At 41.1% G+C, this 20,211-nt stretch overlaps 1 protein-coding gene across 1 annotated transcript; it reads left to right on the top strand.

Moving 5' to 3' along the window:
- Positions 1 to 18: 18 nt before the first annotated feature.
- mink1 (misshapen-like kinase 1) lies at positions 19 to 19,546 on the top strand. Its single transcript, XM_079566518.1, has 32 exons — positions 19 to 1,259; positions 6,311 to 6,376; positions 6,504 to 6,686; positions 6,766 to 6,876; positions 6,962 to 7,052; positions 7,116 to 7,246; positions 7,339 to 7,393; positions 8,688 to 8,766; positions 9,292 to 9,467; positions 9,553 to 9,622; positions 9,866 to 10,076; positions 10,315 to 10,422; positions 10,832 to 10,918; positions 11,254 to 11,430; positions 11,511 to 11,678; positions 11,928 to 12,188; positions 12,360 to 12,439; positions 12,514 to 12,617; positions 12,686 to 12,777; positions 12,923 to 12,946; positions 13,210 to 13,361; positions 13,447 to 13,564; positions 13,718 to 13,834; positions 13,963 to 14,071; positions 14,140 to 14,289; positions 14,711 to 14,854; positions 14,995 to 15,129; positions 15,211 to 15,311; positions 15,428 to 15,577; positions 15,662 to 15,821; positions 15,908 to 16,047; positions 16,251 to 19,546. The coding sequence occupies exons 1-32, from the start codon at positions 1,203 to 1,205 to the stop codon at positions 16,332 to 16,334; spliced, it is 3,891 nt and encodes a 1,296-aa protein (XP_079422644.1). The 5' UTR covers positions 19 to 1,202; the 3' UTR covers positions 16,335 to 19,546.
- The last annotated feature ends 665 nt before the right edge of the window (positions 19,547 to 20,211 follow it).

Raw genomic sequence — 20,211 nt, forward strand, 5'->3', positions numbered from 1 at the left:
ATGAAGCGCCGTAGTTTTCCAAAAGGAGAAAACACTTGAGGAGTGTTGTGTGCAGCTAATCGTCATTACACCCTTCAGATTACAGCACGGCTGGAGAGGGTGGGAGTATTCTTCCTCGGAAAGCAAAACATGGCGAGATAATAAGTTTACAGCATCGTGCATTCGTCCTTTCGGCATCACATTTTTATTTGTCAACGTTGGGCTGCAGCATCGAGCGCGACGCAGAACTTGAAACGTCGGAGGGACCTAGTTTTCAGTCATTACGGTGTTGGCCAGGACGAGTCTGCCTGTTCGCCTGTGTTTTCCCCGGAAGGTTGGCAGTGCTAGGCGCGACTGTCAACACAGAAATGGAAGAACCAGGAAACTTTTTTCTGGGAGATACTTTGGCCTGTTAGCCTTTCGTTTTGCTTAGCCAGATATGCGAAATCGTGCGCACCTGGCTCAGTAGGGAAACTTACGGAATCAGAAAAGATTTGAGTTGTGTTGACAAGTTTGACAGCTTTCATCCAGGCCAGGTTTATGTTGAGTGTGACTGTGTTGGATCACGGTGGATGTAGTTTGAATGCTTGGATTGATAATAATACGCTGACAGTCGGTTCTGGTGCGGTCGGGATTCGGGCGCCATCACACCAGACATTGCGTTGTTCTCGAAAGCAGCATTGGCGCTACTGAACCATCCCTGCCACAATATCCAGGGATGTCACGGTAGACAGTGGGCTGGTGTTTTGTTTTGTCGTTCATTCGTTTTAGGCTAAAATGTCCTGGGATGTCGCAAAGCAGATGAGACGCGACGTCTTGTCAAAATGAGCGAACGCAGCAAGGTGTACAGCGGACTCAGAGGTACATTGAACAGGGAACTTGCCAGTCTTGAAACTGGTGCAAATAGACTGTTGGTGACGCACAAATATTGTTATTTAAAGTTAGATGTATTTGAAATAGCAACAATAAGGTGGTGATAATAAACAAACGCTGTACCAGACTTGACGTGAGCTAGCCAGCTGGGTGCGCCTGTAGCACTTGAATCTGCGATGTGTTTGCTTATCTAAGCGCTAGTGGTCGTGTCTGTGACATATTCCCACGGCCCGTTTGATGTTTTTCGTCTTTAGACAAGGCCATTTGCATTTGATAAAGCAGCCAAACGCTTTCTCTTAAGTGCTATTTGCAAGTACGCGTGTAACTAAGCTAACGCAATAAGTTTTGCCATGTCTGAAAACGCCCCCACACGAAGCCTGGATGACATAGACCTGGCAGCTCTGAGGGTGAGTATTATTACCATTCTGTGCACAGTTGTGTTATCCTATGTGTACCTGTGAGTGCAACTGTACAGAACACCCACACAGCACTGGCAGACACATCCAGAAGAAGCACAAACAATCTCTACTTCTGTCACACATTACTGAGTACTCTCTGAAAATGATCCTTTTATAAATGATGTAATTGGTGTCTGTCTCTCCTGAAGGTTGCTCAACAGGCATTAGTTGTAAGGCCTATTGTTAGCCTGATGATGAAAGCACAAATCAACAAAACCTTTTGAAGAATAGTCTGCTGTATGTTCATATTAAATGTAACGTGGTCAAACTGCAAATTGTTTTCATTAGAGTTGGAAATTGAGATTTTTATTTGGGCATGTTGTGGTGTGTTGAAGGTGTGTTGCAAAAGCCACCAGCTGAATATCAAGAGCCATTAACCTACTTTTACATTCAACATTCTCTGGCCTTGCTTAAGGAAGTGTAATTCCTTAGAAATAAGAATGGCTTTCATATTTGCATGGGACTTAACCAGGACTTGTGCTAATCTAAATCCTGGCTTGTTTGGTGACCTGATAAAATCTTACTGACCTGAATTATTACGGAATGGAATAATATTGTGGAGCTACAAAGTCGAACGTGTTGTTTATTGTCACATTATCGGGGCATTTAGTTTAAAGGTACATGCTGTAACTTTGTATGCGGGATAAAAAAAGTTGATATTAGTGCACACTTGACCTTTTTAGTGAAACAGCAGCTGTATGGATACTTGCATAGTGCCTTTGCTTCGTCGCGGAGACCTCTAGGACACTCCAGGATCACTTGTCTTTTAAGGTTTCTGATAGGTTCTGGTTGGGATGCATGTGTAGCCACGGTGATGGCATCAGCAGATAAAACGTACCAGAGACCTTCAAAAACAATGATCCTGGAGCGTCCCAGAGGCCTCCATGATGGGAAGCAGAAGCGCTATGCAAACCATCCATACAGCCGCTACGTCATTAAATAGTCAAATACACACTCATCAACTTTATGGGGGGATGAAAAGTTACATAATGCAGCTTTTATGTTCTGTAAATGCACTAGATTTAGCCCCAAGGCAGTTTTCTACCTGTAATCCACAGATTGCTTAACCTCTTAAACCCGCTTTAAAGAGACTAGATGCAAGTTGGCCATTTTATACTCAATACTGCCACCTCAGGTCTTACGCGTAACTGCAATCTCTATACTAAGTTTGTGCATGACGGCACTTCGGACCCGAAGTAAGAACTTTTTGAGTGACAGTGCAGGATTTTAGAGGCAGTTGTGGTGAACAGGTCTGAGCTCATTCTACACCTTAGGACATGGTGGAGGATAATACATAGTTTTAACATTTTTAAACTCCGTATAGTCCCTTTAACCTCTTAACCCACACCTTAAGTGACAAAAAGACACATAAACGAGGATGAAAGCACAGCAAAAAATGCATTCAAAATATCATCAAAAAAGCGGGGGGAAAAAGAAACAAAAATACGATGAAAATGTGCTGCCAATGCGAGGAAAACGCTGCACTCCGTTAAAGCGATTATTTTTTTGGTCGATTAATCTATCGACTACTTCTACGATTAATTGCTTGGCTGTGACACATAACGCTAAAGTGGCGCCGCTGGAGGGCATGTTGATGGAGTAAACATAAAGTAAATGTTTGTTGCAGGCTCTTAGTGCTAATTCTGCTTTCTGATTGGATGAGACACAGACAGATATTCATGAAATGTTCAATGTACAAAACACTACAGACCCGAACTATTAAAAACAAAGTAGGTTTTCATCAAAAATACAACATTTTCATGTCATTTTTGATCTATTTGAGTCTGTGTGAACCAGAATATGCTTAATTAAATGACTATTTCAATAATCGATTAGTTGTTTCAGCCCTAGTTAATAGGTTAAGGTTGCTACACATTTTTACAATTCTTCTTACAAAGCCTATTGACATGAATGAATGTTATTGTTAACGCATAACGAATGACATACTGTGTGTTGAAATGAAGCGATCACATTTGAAGACCAAACTTTAAATATTTTGCAGAAACATATCATTGTGTCCAACAGGAATTTAGCACAGATTTATCAGCCTCCTCGGCAGCTTGTGAGAAAGTCTAGTCTTGTGATTTTATTTTGGTACACAGTGGTAGAGACATTATGTAACCATGCAACAATTACAAAGTCTTTTCCAATCAATAAAATAGCGTTATTGTTCAGTCAGTTTATGCCTTGTACTCACCAGTTGATATACTTTACACCAAGACCAGGTAGTTCTGTATTTGTATCAGTGCTCGTTCAGATTGCAGCTGTTTTGCCACAGATAGGGCACATGTTAGAGGAGCTTCCTGTGCCAATCATGACATGACATCAGAGCAGGAAATGTGTTTGTTACAGGCTTTCTCTCCGCAGTGTCTTTAGGAGTTCACACTGAGGCTGTGTTTTTCTTTGAACAGCAAGTGTGAACTAACATTTGGAGGAATTTTTGGCCTATGTCCCTGTATTCCACCCCCCCCCCCCCCCCCCCCCCCCCCCCCCCCTAAACGGTTAAACATTAACAACGCAAAAGCCCTGGATCTCCTGTTACTGCTAGCACCTCGTTTTATCAGTTTATCTCGTCATTGTTGCGTTTATTTAGTGGAGCTGGTGGTGCTAGTCCTTAGAGCAGCTGTACCCTTCCTCTTGACTTCATTCTTCCCAGCCCACACCTTTTGCTTTGGACGTGGGTGAATTCGCCGCCTCCTCTCCGACTCCCACTCTCTCACTGTATATTATTGTTCCTTATACCACTACTCTGCCACTCGTTTCACGTCATAGCTCCCACCGCTCGGCTAACGTGTCCTAAATCCTGATTTTCACAAGTCTTTCTGCTAAATTTCAAACTACAATGCATCCCCCTTCCCGGCTGAAGGCGGAAACCTATCGCTGGAAACCGATGAAAGCCGGATAAGTCATGCTGTACATTATAAACCCAAAGCAGCAGTCTCACCGCCCACACATCTTCTTAAAGCCATATTGAAATGGCGTGAAAATGGAATAGCTTGACGTTTTCCCCTGTTTCTCTCGGGAGGGAGTTGCATAGTTGAGTCAAAGCAACCTACTCATTATTAGTATCAGTGGAGTGTGTGTTTTCTGTTTTCTTTTTTTTCTCAATTAGTTTATTTGGTCTATTGATTAACCTCTTTAATGTGTTGATGTCCCAATAGTACAGATGAATGAAGATGTTTGTTTAGATACTTGTACTATGGTATTTTCTCATACATAAGACCAGAATTGTCTACCCTGGACTGGCAGACTGTTCTCACTGTTTGACAATCTCAGTCTGATCCTTAAGCTTTTCTGTTGACGATCATTTCCGTCCAATTTTTATATCGACCAAGCATCTGCGCTGAATCGACGCATCAAATGGAAGCAGATGAGCTAATTGGTGATCAAAACAATCAAGATGGCTACTTTGTGCTCTCATATGAGTAATTCAGTTCCTTGTAGATTAATGTCCTTGACTCCAACAGTCACCTGACATAAGCCCGAAACATGCCCCTGTCCTGTCCATACTTCTTGTTAATGCCTGATCTCGTCGGATCACTGAAGCTTAGCAGGGAGGGGCCAGGTCAGTGTCTGAAAGGGAGACAGTGAGGGAATGTTGGGTAAGTGAGTGATTGGTGGAAGTTTGAGCCGGGTTCATTCAGATTGGTGCAGCAGCACTTCTGTTGGTCTACTCCACCCCAGTGGCAGCTCTGGCTACTTACATACTCCTTGATGCTCTGGTCCAGAACTGGGAGGAGATATCCCTAAATATCATTGTGAAGTCCATTAATTTTTTGTAACAATTGTCCTTTAAAAAAAAAAAAAGTCCAGCATTGACAGTGTTTCTTTGGCATTGCCGGGCCAAGCCTTATCATCACGAGTGCATTCATTCATTCATTTATCTATTGTTCTGTTTGCCCCGTTATAATATTTCTCAATCCACTGAAACACACTTCACCATGACCTGTTGACTTCTAACAAGTTGAGAATCACTGGTCTATAAGTGTAGGTTTCTGCTTCATGCAAGTCCTTTGTCCCCAAGATCATAATCAGTCTCAAATACAGTTAAGCTTGCTAACATTAATGTATCTACTTGTATTACTATGACCTTTCAGGTTCATTTGGTCTAAATGAACTAATTCTTCTGACTAAATGAACCTTGAAAATTATACTAAGAAAACAGTTGTTTATCCGGTCACTATGCATCTTATAATGATTTATTGTAAATGTATTTTATCGGGACAGTGCAGGTTGATGAACAGAGATGATCAAACCTTTGAATGTAGACATCTTTGTATCCAAAGGCTAATTTCCATCTATAGTCTCACAGGCTAGGGTCTCGCGGGGTTCAGACAACATCACAAAATTTCATTTAACTAAACAATGAATCAGTCAATGCCTTTTAGACAATTTTTCAATCTACGCATCACTTGAAAATGTCCAACAAATCCACACATACATTTACCTGCACATTCACAGTCTGTAATAATGTGCATTATAGGCACATTATTACAGACTATGCAATGACACGACCCTGGATAGAGAAGGATTGACTCCATAGCCTCTTATGTGTTGCTAGATCTAAGAGTACAGTCGTGCACAGTTCGTCTCTGTGAGTGATGTTTATAAATATGACCACAATAAGCAAATCAGGCAAAAGACTGTCTTTGTTTTCTTTTATTGTTGAGTTTCACGTTGATGTAATCTGACATGTTGTGATGATTCAGTATTGTATTTTATTTTCTCCCTTTTCATGCCGTTTGATATGAAAATGTTTGTATCTGTCTGTTGTAACTTAAATGGGACACCTGTTTTTGTCCTTACCTGTAACGCTTGTGGGTTTTTCTGTGTTTATACATCAACATGTATTTGAACGCTTTCCTCGAGCCACTGGCATTTATGTAGGGTGTTTGTGTCCTTGAAAATGACAATACGTGTAACCTCAGAATACAGACTAAACACTCATGGAGGCTCTGCGTCTCTCAGCATAACGATAAACCCTGCTGTGTTTTTCTCAGGATCCAGCTGGAATCTTCGAGCTTGTCGAGGTCGTTGGCAATGGGACCTATGGACAGGTGTACAAGGTCAGGAATTTCCAATATGACTGCATTTGGACTCCTTCATTATATTCATTATATTCAGTATATTTTCATATGTTTAGCTTTTTCTAACTTCAAAGCCGATACTGAGTAAAGTACTCTTGTGTTTCAGGGCCGTCACGTGAAGACTGGGCAGCTGGCAGCCATCAAGGTGATGGATGTTACAGAGGAGGAGGAAGAGGAGATCAAAGCAGAGATCAACATGCTAAAGAAGTACAGCCACCATCGCAACATAGCCACATATTATGGTGCTTTTGTCAAGAAAAGTCCACCAGGACACGATGATCAACTTTGGGTGTGTCAAACATTTCCAGTACTATATACTTACAGGATTTTAATGAATGTGCTTAATTACTTTGTTCGTATTCTCTCAGTTGGTGATGGAGTTCTGTGGAGCAGGATCAGTGACGGACCTTGTAAAAAACACAAAAGGCAGCTCCTTAAAGGAGGATTGGATTGCTTACATTTGTCGAGAAATCCTTAGGGTACATAATTATATTATTTCATTGACTGAATTGTGTATCTGTCAGACCGGATGGACAGAATTAAGTCTGTTCTTTTCATCAACAGGGCCTCTCTCACCTCCATGCTCATAAAGTGATCCACAGGGACATTAAAGGACAGAACGTGCTGCTGACGGAGAATGCAGAAGTCAAGCTCGGTAAGAATGATGTGTTATGTGTTTGAAACGCATGTATTTACTTTGTTTCTTTTACCTGTTTAGTTGATTTTGGAGTAAGTGCTCAGTTGGACAGGACAGTGGGTCGGAGGAACACTTTTATTGGGACACCTTACTGGATGGCACCTGAGGTCATAGCCTGTGATGAAAACCCAGACTCTACCTATGACTTCAGGGTAACATACTTTGATAAATTTCAAAAATATAGTATCTACCCTGGACATGAAGTTTCGGATGTGGTTGAGAAATGCTTTACATTTTGTTTCAGAGTGATATTTGGTCCCTGGGAATCACAGCCATAGAGATGGCAGAAGGAGCGCCTCGTAAGTAGTTTTGTCTTGTAAATGAAATGGGTATGTACATTTTCTCTGAAGTCATTTAGAGACTCCATGAATGGATGTGTCTGTCATGTTCAGTCGGATCGTCTGTGTCGTCAGATGGCGCTGACTCATTGTAATCAGGTAGTGTAGTCGTGAGATGGCAGTCCGCCTGTGGAGGCTGTTCTGTCTGGTGCTGCATGTACTGTCAAACCTTTAGAGGATTATTTTTGATTCAAAAAAATAATTTAAGGCATTAAAAAAGTGCATTTAATTTACATTGCTTAGTTTCACTAGCAATACCTGGCTCTGACAAACCAAATTTGCCCTGTAAATAATATTTATTTTTGTTTCAATGGAACAGCTAAAAGCTCTCGTATATTTTTCTTGAGTCCATGAGACTGCTGTGTAGAGAATAAGGGCACAGTCCGGGACTAACCTGTTGTTGACGTGCAGTAATAAATTATGAAGCGCCTGTGTGTGTGCGCTTAAACCCCCTATCAGTATCATTGTACGCCACTTGTGACAAAGCAACATGCTAAACTTTAAGAATAGTTCTTTCAGTTCTTTCAAACGCTGTGTAACAAAGTTCTGGTATGAAATATGGGCACTTGATGCATCAGCTGTACGTGCGTTTTTTAATTTCTGATTCCAGTCAATATGCTAAAGAGCACAACATGAGTGAAATCCTCAACAAGCATCTGAATCATATTTACTTTGTATTTCACTTCAATCTACTCCAGTCATGAATCTTTTTCCAGTGCACACACTAAAATGCACAGTGATGACTAACCAAAACCCTTGTATTGGAGCTACAAACAGAGTAAGGCATTCAGTTACACCCATAAGTGGGACTTCAGGATAAAGGATAATGATTGTTTTACATACAGACTAGTAATTGCCTTTGTTGCATCAAATTTGAGATTAAACAATCATTAAAATAAGGTTAATTCAGAAAACTAAACTGAAGTTTGTCAGTACTCGCTGCTAATCCAAAACAACTCCTGAAGTTTTTTTATGTGAAACTATTTAACTAACCAGTCAGGTTTAGCTACCTACGCTGGGAAAACAGTGACTCACAGTCCTGGTTCTTATATTCACTTCACAATAAGCCTCAGGCTCCAGGAGAGATTGGATAACAGGAGCTGTAGACATGTTTGAGGATGCATTGTGTGTAATGGTGGCCTGTATTATTTACAAACCATTGTGCGAACACATATTCATGTTATTCTATTACTAGTTGCTTTCACAGCCTTTCTTTGCACCCGTTTTATGCTACTGTTTCCTTTTATTTCTTCAGCTTTGTGTGACATGCACCCAATGAGAGCTCTCTTCTTGATACCTCGGAATCCCCCTCCTAAACTGAAGTCAAAGAAATGGTAAATTACGTGCTTGTTACAGCTTTGTCCCTAAATACTGAGCACACGTGTAATCCCATCTGTTGGCATAATTCTCAGGTAAAATATGGAGAGGAGAAAAAAATTCCAGGCCACTGTATTTGTAACAAAAAATCATGTAGCTATCTGGCACAAAGAAATGCCTGTGGCACTGCTTATTTATAGTTAATGTCAGTTATATGATCTCCTGAAAATGCTTACATTTGATACATTCATACATTGATGATGGTGTTTTGTTGTTTACCCCATATTTGCTCCTATATCCTTCCCTATCTAAAGAGCAAAACATACATTTAATATTCCTTAATGTTAATACAATATTCACAGTAATAAAATCGTGAGTCTAAACCCAAGAGATTCATCAGTGCATTAATAGAATGTGCTGTGTATCTCCTGAATGATGTTAGACTTAGAACTTATGGCTTTTCATTTGCCACTTCAGTATTTTATTGTTTAGAAAACTAGTGTCATGTCCCCCCTTTTCCGAAAACTGTACCACATTCACAGGTCAAAGAAATTCATTGACTTTATTGAGGGCTGTCTGGTGAAGACGTATCCGAGTCGACCGTCCACAGAGCAGCTGCTCAAGCACTCCTTTATCCGGGACCAGCCCACGGAGCGGCAGGTCCGAATTCAACTCAAAGACCACATCGACCGCACGCGAAAGAAGAGAGGAGAGAAGGGTAGGTTTTGTTAAAAATGGGTGTGTACTGTGACTGTAACAAGTTTTGATGCCATTTTAACTGTGGCGTGTGTTTTGTTGTTCAGAGGAGACTGAGTATGAATACAGCGGTAGTGATGAAGAAGATGAAAATCGAGGAGATGACAGAGAATCCAGGTAATTGCTTAGTAGTTCTAGATGAATGATATTAGATTTACAGTAGAATCAGTTATTTTGTGCAAGTCTGATACTGAAAGTTATATATAATCGCAAATGCATTTATCGTATCATAGGCAGAGCAATTTTTGTTTTAAATTCTCTTTTTGTCATTTGCATGTATTATTTAATGATTTATTTATGTATGATTATCCTGTAATCTGGGAGTTTTTCCTTTTTTAAAATATTTTTTTCTATCTTCAGCTCAATCCTGAATGTGCCTGGTGAGTCCACACTGAGGAGGGACTTCCAGCGTCTGCAGCAGGAGAACAAGGAACGGTCCGAGGCCCTGAAGCGGCAGCAGGCCCAACTGGCCGCTCAGCGGCGTGACCCTGAGGAGCACAAACGACAGCTGCTGCACGACCGTCAGAAACGCATCGAGGAGCAGAAAGAGCAGCGCCGCCGACTCGAAGAGGTGACCATGTTTTGACCTATGAGTAAAACAAAGAACACTTTCAAAAAGATGGATCAACTGTGGATCAACGGTCTAATTGTATTTGTCAAAAAGTAACTTACAGACAGCAATTCAATTATGCCATATCTTTAGTAGAAACGCAGATGAAAATGAAAGTGGCATCGACCACACACACCTTTTCTTGAGAAAGCAGAGGTTGCATTCTTATGTTTACTTCCTGTCCCCTGTTCTCACACAGCAACAGAGAAAGGAGCGAGAGATGGTGAGGCAGCAAGAAAAAGGTGCCCATCGAAGACTTGACGATATGAGACGAGAGGAAGACAGGAGGCTGGCTGAGAGGGAGCAGGTGACCAATCACATGAGACGCAACACTGGCATTAACCAATCAGAGCAGAGCGTAGGCGTGCCATTCAGCAGCACATTCAGCCGGTGAAATTCCATGAGTGGGTTGCCATAGCAGCAAGGGTCTAAATTAGAGTATTTATTCAGAGATGAGTTTTCTGTGGGTGAGCTTGTTGTCTCCTGCTCGTTTCCCTTCTACCCGGAAAACAAGACCACCAGTAGATCATGCCATTAATGATTATACTACTAATTATTAGTAGTTTTATTGGTCAATATATTTAAACATATATAAACAATAGGTCTATTGAAAATGCACATTGCCCTTTTAACATTTCTCTGTGTGTATTATATAAAGCCGTAATGCGACTCTCCATGGCTTGTTTTTGTACTTGATCGCTTTCTCACCTCTGCAGGAATTTATCAGACACAAGTTAGAGGAGGAGCAGCGGCAGCTAGAAATCCTCCAGCAGCAGTTACTACAGGAGCAGGCACTACTTATGGTAACTGCCACAATTCCCCTTCACTCTGTTTCCTAAGCAAAGATGTGCACTAAATGAACCTCATAGATGTTTTGATTTTTATCTAGTTTAAGTAAGATAGGACTCCAGACATCGGGGTTTAGGATGGTTCCTGTGGCAAACGGATGTCAGTCAAGTGCTTTAAATATTGCAATGGGTATAACGTTTAGCTAAACAAATCAACGGTTGAACTGTAAGCTAGTAGCACAGTACTTTAATGTATCCTGCAGAAATAAGCTGTCAAAAGCAAAGTCAGTGCAGTTAATTTGTAGTTAATGTTAATGTTTTCTTGCTGACTTTGATATTTGTTACCTCAGGAGTACAAGCGCAAGCAGCTGGAGGAGCAGCGTCAGTCTGAGCGGCTGCAGAGGCAGTTGCAGCAGGAACATGCCTATCTGGTGTCTCTTCAGCAGCAGCAGCAGGAGAAGAAGCCACAGCTCTATCACTACAACAAAAACCTAGAGCCCAACAACAAGCCTTCGTGGGCACGTGAGGTACTGGCGCCAAGGTAGACGATGTCAAAACACTGTAGCTTCCACCTCATAAACGTCTTTTTTTAAATTTTTAATAAAAGGTTGAGGAGCGAAGTAAACTCAATAGACAAGGCTCACCAAAGATCTGCACCACAGTCTCTGACACTGCCATCCAGTCTCGTTCCGATTCTATCAGCCAGTCAGGGGTTCAGTCAGCTCAGACCCCTCCCATGCAGAGGCCTGTTGAACCCCAAGGAGGACAGGGCAAGGTAAGGGCAGTCCATTTCACAATCTATGGCTACTTATGCCTTCAATCTTTATCAGCTTTGAAGGGTCTATTCTGTGGCTATTTTACTTACTTAAAATGTTCTTCTTTTATCTTCTTTTTCCACCAATCAATAATGGCATCCTGGGAATACAAACTCTTCTTGCCACCTCTCCACTGTTACTTGATTTCTCAACAATCCTTTACACTGCTGCTTTCACATGGCTGCTGATCCTTCTTGGTACTGCTGCAGTTCCAGATGGCTCATTTGGTGCCACTAAAACCCTATGCTGCCCCTGTGCCTCGCTCCCAGTCCTTGTGTGACCAGCCCAATAAGAACATGTCTGCCTTCCCCACCCAGGACCCCTCCCCCACACCCCGTCCCACTCACTCTCGAGAGTTGGTGCGTCAAAACTCAGACCCCACTTCTGAAAACCCAGCACCACAGGTGCACCAAATCCGAGAGGAGCGTGGGCCCTGGATCCGCTTACCAGATGTGGAGTTGCCACCCAAAGTACGTTCTTTTGTGGAACCAAAGCCACAGTTATATTATGAAAGCTGTCACACATCTGTAAATTCAGTGGGTTTCAGCACTCTTTTCTTGTTACTCTCACATTTTACATATTTATAAAGTATTCCCTTCGACCTGCCGGCATATTGAAGATGGTTTTATGGTTTCATTCAGATTCCTCAAAGGACAGCATCTATTGCAACAGCTCTCAACACCAACTTGACATCTGGCATTAGGCATCCCATAAGGGCAAGGTATGATTCTTGTAAATATTTATGCACTTATGATATTATGAATAAAATAATAATGCTATTTGCAACTCTGGCAGTAACCCAGATCTGAGCCGCAATGACCGTTGGGAGAGAGGAGACAGCATGAGCGTCATTTCCAGTTTGCCCCAAACAGGATCCCTGGAGAGGCATCGCATCCTGAGTAAGTCTCTGCAGTTATTTCTCTGTCCCAAGACCGAAAATACATCTAACCACTCCTGTTATTGTCAGGTTCCTCTAAAATGAATTCACCAATTCTGTCTCATGACAGTCGCCATAAGCCAGGCGAGTCGCGCACCTCCTCACGGCCTGGACGGCCCGCTGTAAGTCTTATACATTACTGTATTCACCTTACAGGAATATCTAGTAAATTGCGTTTGACGATGCATATAATGCAACTACATTACAGCAAGTGTTGATGGGTGTATTTTCTTTGCACTGTTGTTTTATTTACTTTTGACCATGCAGAGTTACAAGAGAGCTATTGGAGAGGTTAGTATTGCTCATTGCTGTGTAATGGTGTGTCTTGATGCATGTTCTGTACAGACATACATTATCAAACGCATGCAGTACTTTGTGATCAGTGGCACTGACGTATCATGTTGAAGTGCTGGTGTGTTAACTTGTCTTTGGTTGTTTTTGATTGAAAAGGAAATCTTGAAGGTTCGATACAGTGCTGTTACTGTGCAGTTCCTATTACTCAGCACAGTATTGTAAAATCCGTCCTGTAATTGATTGTATGTCTATGCAAACAGGATCATGGCCTGTATGCCAAGGAGAGAGCTGAGGAGCAGCCAAGACCACCAGTAAAGGCCAATGATTATTCATCGTCCTCTGAGAGCAGTGAGAGCAGTGAGGAGAGTGAGGGTGGAGAGGCCCCAGAGGAGGAGGAGAGCCCCACAGATCGGTATCTACAATTATTATTATAGCTGTTTTCATTGTACATTGTTTGAGTGTATTTTGATATAGTTTGTTTTCTTACTTTGTTGAAGTCACAGAGATGCAGACACAGATTCAGTCAACACCATGGTGGTCCATGAAGATGAGGGTGAAATGGGAGAGGGAGATGAGGCTGGAGGCTACGGGGATCAGACCATGCTTGTACAGAGGGTGAGTCGGCTAGAGGCAAAGCACTTTTGAAAGGTTGACGTCTTCTCTGTAATTAGTGTCATTTTTAATTGGAGTGACCCAAATTAGAATGAAGCTGTTGCTAAAGCCGTCTGACCTTTATTTGTGTCTTATTCTTTTTTTGCGTTTTTGAAGACCCCAGAGAAGCGAAGCCATAATGGTTACACTAACTTACCAGATGTGGTCCAGCCCTCCCATTCCCCCACAGACTCAGCCTCTCACTCCTCCCCCGGGAAGGAGTCTGTCTATGATGTAAGTTTAATGCAAGCTAACAGCTCAGTTGATTGTTAGCCATCGCTGATTACTTTTCTTTATGTTCCGATGATGCATGACTCGGGAACTTTCATTCTTAACTATATCTTAATACCTCCCCTATACAGTACCAGTCTAGAGGATTGGTTAAGGCCACTGGGAAGTCCTCATTCACAACATTTGTCGATCTTGGCATGTACCAGTCACCAGGCCAAGGGGACAACATGTCAATAACTGGTCTGTATGAGAGTCATTTGAACTGTGATTTTGTCATCATTTGTGCTAAAAACATTCCCTGCGCTTAGGCTCTAGGTTTGAACAGCTGAAAATGGAAGTGAGGAAAGGCTCCATGGTTAATGTAAATCCCACTAACACTCGTCCCCCCACCGACACTCCAGAGATCCGAAAATACAAGAAAAGGTTCAACTCTGAGATCTTGTGTGCAGCTCTATGGGGTAAGGTTCACTTCAGTGCATTGGCCTGTCCCTCAAACTACTGTTTCTATTGAGTATTAAAGCTTCATGGTTCAGATGTATCTACTCATGATTCTGGAGTCTTGGCAAAATGTTGAAAGCCTTGGCAGTAAAGCTAAGAAATGTCTTATGTGACCCAACCCACACGCTCTCCCCTACCTGATGTTTTTTTTTTTCCAGTTTTCAAATTATGAAGGAAGGAGGTAGTGGAGAATGCCATAGAAATGCATTGCGCTGACAGAGTGTGATATACAGTACATAAGTAGAGCCAAACTGTGTGCAGGCAACAAGAAATTTACTCAACTACAAGAAAACAATCTGGTTGTCCAGCATTAAGGATCACATTGTCATTTTCTTCATTAGTTTATTGCAGAGAAGTCATGTTTGTGTGTGTGTTTTTCAGGTGTGAACTTGCTGGTTGGCACAGAAAATGGTCTAAAACTGTTGGACCGTAGTGGACAAGGCAAGGTTTACCCCTTAATCAACTCCCGCAGGTTCCAGCAGATGGACGTCCTGGAGGGCCTCAACCTGCTCATCACTATATCAGGTCTTTTACACATGGTCACGTCGCCACAGCTATTTTAAGTTCTCCCTCTTAGTGTCTGTAGATTTGGAAGGACAGAGTTTCCCAAAATGATTTATTACATTAAGAGCCAATAAAAGTGACTCAACTCCACTTCTTTTTAGGCAAGAAAAACAAAGTTCGTGTGTACTACCTGGCTTGGCTGAGAAATAAAATCCTACACAATGATCCTGAGGTTGAGAAGAAACAGGGCTGGACCACTGTGGGCGAGATGGAGGGTTGTGTACACTACAAAGTTGGTGAGGTCTAGTTACATTATGGCTTTTAATCCTCTGATAAATGTTTCCAAGCCGTGTGCTTGAAAAGTCTGTTATCTCTAGTGAAATATGAGAGAATAAAATTCCTGGTCATCGCTTTGAAGAATGCTGTGGAAGTTTACGCTTGGGCCCCAAAACCTTATCACAAATTTATGGCTTTTAAGGTAAAGGTTTTCTCTGACTTGAATGACATTTATACTCCATAAGTAATCAATAGTTATATAATATCTAGTCAATAGTTGTGTTTAGTCACTGGTCTAAACCTGAACCCTCCTTTCAGTCTTTTTCAGACCTGCCTCATCGGCCGGTCCTTGTGGATCTGACTGTGGAAGAGGGTCAGAGGCTCAAAGTCATTTACGGCTCTTGTGCTGGATTCCATGCTATTGATGTAGACTCTGGAAACAACTATGACATCTACATACCTGTCCATGCAAGTGTTTCCAACATTCAGTTTTATTTGTCAAATCACTGATGCGTTTTATAAAATGTAATTTTTGCATGTCTCTTGTTACAGATTCAGAGCCAAGTGACCCCTCATGCGATTGTGTTCCTGCCCAGCTCTGATGGGATGGAGATGTTGCTCTGTTATGAGGATGAAGGGGTTTATGTGAACACCTATGGGCGTATCATCAAGGATGTGGTCCTGCAGTGGGGCGAAATGCCCACCTCTGTTGGTACGAACGGAACAAAGCTGTGTAACAGTATAGACCAAATCTGCTGTGGCTATCTTTCAAAATACTAAAGTTAGACTTTATTGCAGCTCACATCTGCTCAAATCAGATCATGGGTTGGGGAGAGAAGGCCATTGAGATCCGGTCTGTGGAGACTGGCCACCTGGACGGTGTGTTCATGCACAAAAGAGCTCAGAGGCTCAAGTTTCTTTGTGAGAGGAATGACAAGGTATGTGAACAACAGTTTCTTTGTTTCTAACTATCACAACAGAGAATCTGAAACAAGACACTGGATGCACTGGACATTACTGCTGCACTACAGCGTAGTAGAACATAAACTACGATCATAATGGTCTCAGTGGCTGCAAAAGTTTATATTTGTCCTAAAGTCAATGTAGCTGCTCTAGCCTGATGCCGTCTTTTCATTTGTAGGTGTTCTTTGCGTCTGTGCGGTCTGGAGGCAGCAGCCAGGTGTACTTCATGACATTGAACAGAAACTGCATCATGAACTGGTGAAGGCACAACGGTCGGTCAGTGTGGTGAACCCAGCAGGTTTTTGGCAATGGCGCCTACAGCTCCTATCAGCGCATGCACACAAATCCTTATTCATCTCTTCCCACTTTCACAGCAGACATTACAGTCTGTAAAACCATTTCAGCCAGTTCTCAAAACACTGTTTATATCTACATGACATCAGATAAATCATTGTGAAAACTTAACAAGGTTCTACAAACGTTAAACCTTCTTTGATTGTGTAAATTTCTGTCTTTACTTTTAGTGGTAAAATGTGTTCAGTCGTAACTATTAAGTTCTTGTGAATTTGTTAAAGCATTCCTTGGTGGTTCTGTACTTTTAAAAAGGCATTATATACTAAAATCATCTGTAAATACAAAGCAGCTCTTAGATATGAATCGTTTGCCTTCACTGCCGCACAATGTGGGTGTGGCGTAATGACCCCATCTGCAGTGGCGACATTTTGACCTCCTCAGTTCAAGGCACTACCAACAGTTAAAACCTTTTCCCTTTGACATTTTTATTTTCAAACCTAAAACACTTTTTTATCTAAAGGGCTTACTCCTAATTGCTAACTAAGTAAAGCCTAGAACAAATGACAAACACTAATGAAAGTTCAGTACTTTACTGAGTACTATGAATTCCCCTGAATTGCCTTGATTTAAATGTATCTATTAATGACACATCAGATTGTTTCCTAAAGGTCTTTTTTTTTTTCTTTTTTTTTTTACATACATTGATATACAGTATCTATGTAATGATTCTTTATTAGTGTAAACCTCCTGGTATTCTTAATTTTATTAAAAAGTAGTTACATCGCTCTTATATTGCAATATGTTATGTTGGAGAGTGGAGGAAACTTAAATACAAACACAATAGTGTTTGGAGAGTTGAAATGCTGCATGAGTGATGGGACTTGAAGAATATTGAAACGAGCCACTCCTCTCTCTACTGTAATTTAGTTTGAGACGTTTTGTTGCGTGACTGTAGATGTTTGTTCACAAACTCAGAAGATGATTTATCAAATGGAAACTCGACATGTAGAGCTGTACTGATACTGCAAACCAACTGGACTGATGAAGCGCTTTATAGTTGAGACCCCAGAGAATTTATATCGACTAAACCGTATTTTCTGCCAAAGTTCAGATTAATCAGGTAGAGGTTTCAAGGCTCTAGCTTGTCTGGTGACTCAAAGCTGTGCTTTCTATAACATGGATATCAGTAATGTACACTCCTAGATGTCTGCAGACATTGACATTTTGTTTTTATGTCGCAGACTTGCATTTGCAGTGTATTAGAGTAATGTCATCTGGACAATCAAAATAATCTATTTGAGTGTAACATAGACTTCACCATGGACAGCTAAGGCCGAAAAGTCACTAGTTTAGCTTGCAATATATTAGATTATTTTCTGTATGTAAATACAGGCGAGAGGAAGATAGTTTATTTTAAGATTAGTGATGGATATTATATGGGCATGGATAGCACTTTGACATACATTTACAAAGATCTGGGATATAGAGTGTGCATGTTGGATGTTGAACTAGAGTAAACCTAATGCATTGTACTGTACACCTGTTTTCTTTTTTAAACATCTGCAACAATACCTACTTTTTAAATTTCACTATTACAATCCCTTCAGAGCTGTGGCAGTCATGCTTTTATGACCATTTTATCAATCAGCCATGTTTACAGTTTAAGCAGTGCCTTGGAGTAGAGACAGTGGCAGGTTCCAGGATGAGCAGCAGGCCCCTCCCACAGCTGTCCATTACTTGAAATCCTACAAGTTTGAAGAGTTGCTTTCCAATTTGGTCTTAAAAATGTCCTGTGCCAGTCAAGTGCACTTAAGTCTGACTCTCATTAACAATTGACAGCCCTTAGAAATTTAAACAGATTTGTGAAAACATGCAATAACAGTAGTTGATATGTGTCTTACATGGAAGGGTTTAGTGGTGAGCGCTGGAGCCAGCACAAGGAGAAGCCATATAGATCAATCATGCCTATCAATTTAGTCTTGGTAGATGCACAGGTTAAAGCTAAAGGTGTTAGTAGTTGAAAAAGTAGCTTGATATATTTTATAAACTATGTAAAAAATCTATATTAATATTGTCGGTGAATGTACCTGTATTTGATCTGTATTTGCATATACCTACTCTGTTGATGAAGCACAATGTATTTGAATGCAGCAAAGTCAAAGTTACGGTGACAAAGCTTTTTGCCCCCGTCTAGTCAATAGAGAGCGTGATATTGAAGATACAAGCGGTGATACCGGGGTGTGCTCCTGACACAGACACAGTCGGGATGTTTCAGATGCTACTTTTTTTCTCGTTGATCAGGGGGGGAGGAACAGAAAAGTGACAATCTATTTTCATTCCATTTTTGTGTGAATTCTCTGATCCTGTGTATAGATTTTTCAATTGACCGTTTAGCTTTGATTGGCTTATACACTAAAGGAACAAATGTGGCACTAATTAATGTCTCGATACATTTGGTATGAGAATTACGCATAAATTGACCATACTATGTACAAGAAGTCATTATTTCCCTCTAGCATAGACGTCAGATCAGAATCTCCTATTAAATCTGTAACGGTGAGAGCTTCCAGCAGGTCATGTGTGGAACAGCGCTTCAAGGGGTGAAGAGGTTTTGTTGGATGGAGACTTTTTACAAGCAATATATGTATTTAAATTAAAACCATGGCTGCCCATCTTAGTGACTTGTAGAGTTGAATTTCCGTGGCTTTGGCAGACTGAGTGTTGATTGGTTTGTCTGTTGCTTTCTTGTTTGGTTTGTTGCCTGTAAACTGTCACAGAAAGTACTTACTCCACTCACCTGTATTTACCTGTCGGATTTGGTTTCATAACATCCAGAAATGTGTTTGAATTGATTGAATACTTTTTGCGTTCATTCATTTTAACATTTTAATCGAAGAATGAAAAGGTCACCAAGTAGTTTGCTTTTGTTCCTTGCACAGAAAACAAAACCGTGAAATATCCGTGGAGATAGTTATTACAATATCCTGTTTTTAGACACATTTTGAAGACATCTACATCTTTGCATCTTTGTTTTATGTGCGAGTGGGGACGTTTGTGCCATTTGTGTGAGGTTAACTCCAGATTGTATTTCATAGACTAATAAACTTTCAAAAGACTGTGTTGAATGAGTTACTGTCTTAATACAAAATTGTTTGAAAGAATAAAAATATCTTGATCATGTTTCAGTGCGTTTGTTTGTGATTAGACTCTTGAATTGACAGTTTCACACGTCCAGACATTTTGGTCCTTGTGTTCAAAAGCGTCTACAGGAGTGCCTATCTGACCACAAGATGGCGCTAAACATCCCCAAAGGCTCTTGGTCAAGGGTTCAACCAAAAGTATTTTATTTCAGTAATAGTGGGTTGTAAAACAAAAAGAAAAGCAAACAAATGAGCAAGTTCATGAAATTAAGACTTTTTTCCACAAATCTCTGAGTGTACAATATACTAAAGGAGGACAAAAGACATTTCATTCCACTAACATAAAAATAATAATTGGGTATAGGGCCTTCAAATACTTGTAATTGATGGTGTATTATTGACTTGCACATTATTATCTCTCTTCCAGTTTCTTGCTCTCAATAGCAGTGGTTCCCAACCTTTTTTTTTGTCTCATGTACCACTGGAGTTGTGATCTATTAAACCAGGGGTGTTGAACTCCCTTTGGACGTTGGCCGAAATTCAGCCCCGGCGGCTCGCGGACCGCATATATTATAAAGGTTTGTGGCCGAATAAATAGCTCACGTGCACTTATTGCACTTTACCAGCCTGTGTCACACGTTTCTCAAAGTGCCACATAGTCATTATTCATTCACTCCACACTTGATGCCCTGGGGCAGACTGACC

This window comes from Gobius niger (assembly GCF_951799975.1).
Source record: "Gobius niger genome assembly, chromosome: 11".
Classification (NCBI taxonomy): Eukaryota; Metazoa; Chordata; class Actinopteri; order Gobiiformes; family Gobiidae; genus Gobius; species Gobius niger.

Excerpts from the sequence above, each read along its gene's own strand:
- mink1 (XM_079566518.1), top strand. The coding sequence starts at position 1,203 with ATGTCTGAAAACGCCCCCACACGAAGCCTGGATGACATAGACCTGGCA. Across the intron at positions 6,377-6,503 it reads CCTATGGACAGGTGTACAAG|GGCCGTCACGTGAAGACTGG; the intron begins GTCAGGAATTTC and ends CTTGTGTTTCAG. Across the intron at positions 9,623-9,865 it reads GGAGATGACAGAGAATCCAG|CTCAATCCTGAATGTGCCTG; the intron begins GTAATTGCTTAG and ends TTCTATCTTCAG.